A 6000-nucleotide genomic window follows, 5' to 3' on the forward strand; every position below is an offset into this window, starting at 1 on the left:
AGAACTTAATATCCGAAACTGTCCCTTTTTTGTTTGACAATTAAAACTATAATAAATTTATGTTCTAGTTAGTGTCATTACCAAAGTTTGTATTAATTAACCACAGGAAAACCAAGTCCAAAGCAGAAAAAAATGGATCATCAATCAAATAAATCAATAAACTGTATAAATAGGTCTAATTAACCTATAAGATACTCAAAAAAATATATAATATACCAAAGGTTAAAAAAACATTTTTTTCTACTATTATTTTGCTACAAATAAATTCTTCAAAATCAACAATCAAAATGTCAAATGCTCAACAAGCCGGTGAATACCACGGCCAAGCTCAGGTAATACTATAATAAATATTTATTACGAATCAAAATTATTTTTATATTATCTAGACTTATAGTCTTGTAATATCAGTTGTAACGTAACCTATCAAGCCACGATCCCATGTGGTGCAAAATTAGAGTCATGATTATTATTATAATTGTTATTATTCTTTAGAATATCGACTTAAGTTCTAATCGTACCAGTAATAATACTTTTTCATACAATAGGTGTGAATTTTTATTTCCCATTCTCGTTTTCTCTTTCCTTCGATCTTTTTTGGATATAAGAAAATTCATTCAAAATTTAAATTTAACGAATAATAAATGAAACAGGCTAACACCGAACAACTAGCCGACTCAGCAAGAAATACAGCACATTCATTGGCTGATAAGGCTGACAATGCTACCCAAAATGCTCAACAATCTGTTCAAGAAAACAAAGATCAACTCAACCCTGGATTTCTTCAACAGGTAATATATTATCGCCATTACAAAGTCGAAATTTCGTTTAAGAACGTTCAAAATTTAAAATATATATGCAAAAAGTAATTGTCGCAACATGTAACTTAACCAAGATAGATACATGTTAGCTATCTGACATAAAAAGTGAAAATATAAATATAGTATAGAAGGTCTCTAAATTATCAGTATATATAAATTAAATCGCTCGAAAAAATACTTCTAACTTTTTTTTTCCCAATTATTGATACCATGTCTAATAATTCTCTTATTTTATTTTATTATAATTATTCAGACTGGTGAGCAAGTGATCCATATGGCTCAAGGTGCAGTTGATGGAGTCAAGAACACACTTGGAATTGGATCAGACAAAAAGTGAAAAAGAGAAAATGAAATGAATGAATGAATTAATTAATTAACATATTTATCAATTTATCTCAATTTTAATTAATTTTTCATTTAATTCTATGATTATTAAGCATAAGTGAAAAAACATAATATTAGTAGTTTGTGAGATCTCTCACAAAAAGAATTACAAAATTAGTTCTTATAGAGTGAGATGATTTTCATAGGTTTGGTTTAATTATTGTTTAACAATTCCATGCACTTTATATTGGTGTTATGGTGAATTTTGTTTTATTGATTGAGATTTCTCTCGTTAGAAATTCTCATTTTAAGTATGTAATAAGAAAGTTTTATTTTGTTTTTGTTAATTGATATTTTGTTATTTGTTTTTTATTCGATTTACTGATTGATGGTGGAGATGCTCAACCACTTGAACAAGTCTCACTTATTTCAGAATTGAATAATGCATTCACTTTTCTACTACCCTTTTTTCATCTAAATGCCAAACGTATGTCGAGAAACAGAGTTTAAATTCGCAATGTGCATCTAACCCACACATCTTCTACGGCGCTTTTATGAAATGGGAAGTTAGCAAAACAAAGCCAATGAGTCGATGATTTGATGAAATTATAAACAATGCATCACCACTCTTTTCTAATGTTACTATTATTATTTTTTTATTATGTGATATATATGATAATATGTAAAAAAAAAAACATAATTAAAATAAGATTAAAAAGTCTAAAATTCGAATGACAATGTTGAATATGAACACAAAAATTCTTAAATACGTATAAAGATAAATAAATAAATAACGCCATATACTATATATAACACGATATATGATTCTACATAGAATATATATATATATATATTTTGTCTAATTTTATATAAATGTTAATTCTTTAATTTGTGTAAAAATGAAAAAATAAATATCGTCATATAATATACGGATATATGCGTCTTTTTATTTAATTTTATATAAATATAAGTGTTTCAATGTAGATATTTAAAATTAAAAAATGTATATAACGACTGAAGTAGAGTTAAATGATTTAAATGATACGTTTATTACTATGCCGATTTAAAATAAATATGTTTTTATAGGGATTTTTTGTAAAAACCAAGAAAATTGGATACTCTCGCTCAGATTATATGACTTACTTAGACATTTTATATTTAGCAATAACTTAATTTTAAGACATTTTATATTTAATAATAATTTAATTTTAAAATATTTAGTTTATCTTATATAATATAATATATAGGTAAAGAAATATTTATCATTTGGTTTAGATAAAAAATTTTAATTTTTTTTCTTTTTAAATTTCATATCAAGTCAAACTAACTCAGTTTCAACGTAAAATCGAGAAAAAAATAAGATATCTGGAAGAAACCGGATAGTTTCCCATAAAAGAAATAATAAAAAAATCTTCTCTTAGATTCTTTTGCTTTAACACTGGACAGTTTTTTCTTTCCCAAAATCTCCTCAAATCAACAACTTAATTACACCTAACTGCCACTTCATCTTCACTCTCCTCCCATGGCTACTCTGCAAACTCATCTCCATTTTCCCATCTGTTCTTCACCAAGATTGTTTCATTTCAAGAACCCCAATTCAGTTTCTTTCTCAAAAAAGCTTTTTTTCTCAAGAAAAGTTAATGGGTTGTTTAGTTATTCTAAATTTGGTGCAAAAGATTCATTCTTTTGTTGTAGTCAAACTAGTGGTGAAATTTTACCCCTTTCATCAGCTCAGAAGGAGAAGGAGACTAATGAAAGGCCTCCTTTTGATATCAATTTGGCTGTCATTCTTGCTGGTTTTGCTTTTGAAGCTTATACTAGTCCTCCAGTAAATTCTCAATCTTTATATGTTCATTTTTATGTTTTTCTCTGCTCAGTTGGTTGGTTATCAAACTTGTTGAGGGACTCAATTTTTTACCCTGTAATCCCCTGCCTCTCATTTTGAAAATTGAAACATTGAAATAATAAATTGAAAAATAGATTCTTATAGAGAAGGTTTTTCGGGAATAGTCTCTCTACCTCTACGAGATAGTGGTAAGCTCTGCATGCAAGGGGAAAATGAAAGTGCACTCCTGTGCACCAGTTGAAGAAAGGAGCTTTGGAAGCTTACCTTATTATTATATTAAAAGGGGAAATCTACCCTCCCGGACTCCTCTTGTGGGATTTTGTTGTTGTTCATTGTATTCTGATAGAGAAAATGGTATTGAGGTGTAGTTGATTGGCTAAAAAAATCATATCTTTTTTGTAAATAATAGTGTTGATAGGTATGTAGTTGTTCATTTTTCTATTTCTTTCTTTATTAATTAATTGAAAATGGACTTAAATAGAGTGTATGGATATTTGAGGATTCTTGTAGTAGATAACTCCTACTAGTTTGGAATTGAGGTGTAGTTGATTGATTGGCTAAAAGTTTCTCTCTTTTTTGAAAATAAGAATGTTAATATGTATGTAGTTGTTTATTTTTCTGTTGCTTTTTTTAATAAATTGAAAATGGACTCGAATAGAGTAAATGGATATTGAGGATTTGTATAGCGGACTCCAACTAGTTTGGGGTTGAGTTGGAGTTGATTGATCGACTGTTGATTCATTTTTTGTATATAAGCATGATGATGTGTATTAGCTGTGGATTGGAGGAATTGCTTGCCAAAGTATCTTGCATTGTGGGTTCTTTCAGTTTGGTAGTGTAGAAGTCATAGCGGACATGCTTGTGAAGTATGATTTTTTGCTGCCTTAAAGTTGTGATCTTTGAGTGTCAGTAATTCATTTTCATTCGTATTATTGTTTTGGCATCTTATCACTCTGTTGCGATTCTAGCTTAGGAAATGAACATAAATGTGCTTCCCCTATAGTAGTCATACCCCACATACTCATGATAGTAAATGAAAGGGAATATTTTCATCATAAACATATATAAGGTGATGATCACTTGCCTAACTGGATTTTCGTGGAACTAAATTTTGCTTAGAAGGAAATTAGGCTTGCAAATATTCTACAAATCTATAAATGTTTATCTAGCAAATGGTAATTAAGCAGTTGAATTATTTTCCAAGTCTGATCCAATTTGCTTTGTTTGACATTGCTTGTCAGGACAATGTCGGAAAGCTTGAGGTGGATGCGGCTAATTGCAAAACCATATTTCTTTCAGAGTATGTAGTTGTTTTCTTTTTACTGAAATAGAAAACTTAAACTGTAGGAACTTGAGTTATAGGTCTGTTAAATTGGTCGGATCAAGTAAAGGACACACGTATGTTCCACTGGTGACGGCTATGAAGAGTGCTCATATCTGATTGTTTTTGTCTCATTCAGCTAGTGTGTTTTGCTTTTTCTTTTAAATCAAAATCACCTTAGACAATATGTCAGTTTGCCCAAAACTAAATTCATGCATGTGCAACTGCAAATGAGTTGGATATGCCTGTTTCATTCGAAGGTAGTAGGATTTGGCGTGGATCATGATTGATAATTCTCTCTCATAATTGACAACCATCTTCCAGGTCATTTGTGCGTGAAATTTATGATGGCCAGTTGTTCATAAAGCTAAAGAAAGGTCTCAATTTACCTGCTATGGATCTTTGGGTAAGGTTTCTACCATTTAATATTAACAAATGATCAAATTTCAAATTGAAACGTGCCTTACTGTACTTTCCTTATTCAAATGATTGCTTCTTATGCATTTATTTAATTTGCTGACTCCTGTTTTAATTTAATTGCTTACTCTACCCAAATTTCAGGGAACGAGTGATCCGTATGTGGTGTTACAGCTAGATAGTCAAGTTGTCAAAAGCAAGGTGAAATGGGGGTAGGTAGTTGGTCATGTGTTATACTGCAACCTTTTACTCTTTCAGTCGGAACTTCTCTAGATCTTGTAGGTTTACTTAACAATGAGTCAGGTTCGTTGCATGTCGTCAACATGTTCCTGTGCAAGTATTGCTTGCATAAGCCGAATGATAAAGTAACTAATAAGAGAGTCTATTATGGTTGCTAAATTCAGTCTTCTCTTCGGTTTGAGCAACGTATCAAATTTTTAGCAAAAACTTATTCTGGATTAAGTAAAATACAATAATTTTTCATCCATAACTCATATTCTATTGTTATCTTGAGTGTGATTATTCCACCAGTATCTTATTTGAAGTTCCATGCTTCTTAATCATTTTAATTTGTCATCGAGAAGGCAAAAGGTCTACAATTGCTATTTTCTGTTGGAGAATAAAGCTATCCTTTTCTTTGTTCAAATTATGCACTATTTCAATCTTGAAACATAATCCAATAACGGAAAAAATGTTAATTTCCTGAATTAATGTTTGCAGGACAAAAGAGCCAACATGGAATGAGGAGTTTGCTTTAAATATTAAGCAGCCACCTCTGTATGATCTTCAGGTTGATAACTTGAGTTCATCCTTTCTCTCTAATAGTTTATTAATTGAAGGATAGCATTCCAGAAACTGTAACATTTTGCTTTTGAAATACGACTTCAATTTGCTGTAACTTAGCTCTTCCACATTAGGAAGTGTTGGGCTTTGTGGAGGCTTGTGAGCCGGCCCGACCCATTACTGAAACCCTAGGTTAACCATTTGGTTTTCCTATAAATATGATCCTTGTATTTGTAATTCCAGAGGTAGCACAAGTGAAATAAAAATCCTCCTGTTACAGTCGTGGAGTAGGGAAACCGAACCACGTTAAATTCTTGTGTGTCCCGTTTGTGTTCCGTTTCTCTTTTCTCTAGATTATTTGTGTGTGTTGTGTGTTTAATTCCCAACAATTGGTATCAGAGCGAGGTTTCAACAACATTGTAACACAAACTGTGAGAAATTGTCACCTAGGGTTCTTGTGTGAAGAACTGTGTGCAGGGAGGAGTAGCCGT

At 30.8% G+C, this 6000-nt stretch overlaps 2 protein-coding genes across 2 annotated transcripts in view; both read left to right on the plus strand.

The window, feature by feature from the left end:
- The first annotated feature begins 215 nt into the window (after positions 1 to 215).
- Positions 216 to 1489, plus strand: LOC107030855 (late embryogenesis abundant protein 1-like). Its single transcript, XM_015232086.2, has 3 exons — positions 216 to 332; positions 651 to 788; positions 1072 to 1489. Exons 1-3 carry the CDS (start codon positions 288 to 290, stop codon positions 1153 to 1155), a joined length of 267 nt encoding a protein of 88 aa, XP_015087572.1. The 5' UTR covers positions 216 to 287; the 3' UTR covers positions 1156 to 1489.
- A 1070-nt stretch (positions 1490 to 2559) lies between these two features.
- LOC107031527 overlaps positions 2560 to 6000 on the plus strand; it is a 12867-nt gene continuing 9426 nt past the window's right edge. Inside the window, exons 1-5 of the mRNA XM_015232939.2 lie at positions 2560 to 2970; positions 4230 to 4288; positions 4634 to 4715; positions 4871 to 4938; positions 5447 to 5516. Coding sequence (XP_015088425.1) covers positions 2665 to 2970; positions 4230 to 4288; positions 4634 to 4715; positions 4871 to 4938; positions 5447 to 5516 — 585 coding nt within the window. The 5' untranslated portion in view covers positions 2560 to 2664. The remainder of the gene's footprint in view (positions 2971 to 4229; positions 4289 to 4633; positions 4716 to 4870; positions 4939 to 5446; positions 5517 to 6000) is intronic.

The sequence above is a fragment of the Solanum pennellii genome, chromosome 9, assembly GCF_001406875.1.
Source record: "Solanum pennellii chromosome 9, SPENNV200".
Taxonomy (NCBI): domain Eukaryota; kingdom Viridiplantae; phylum Streptophyta; class Magnoliopsida; order Solanales; family Solanaceae; genus Solanum; species Solanum pennellii.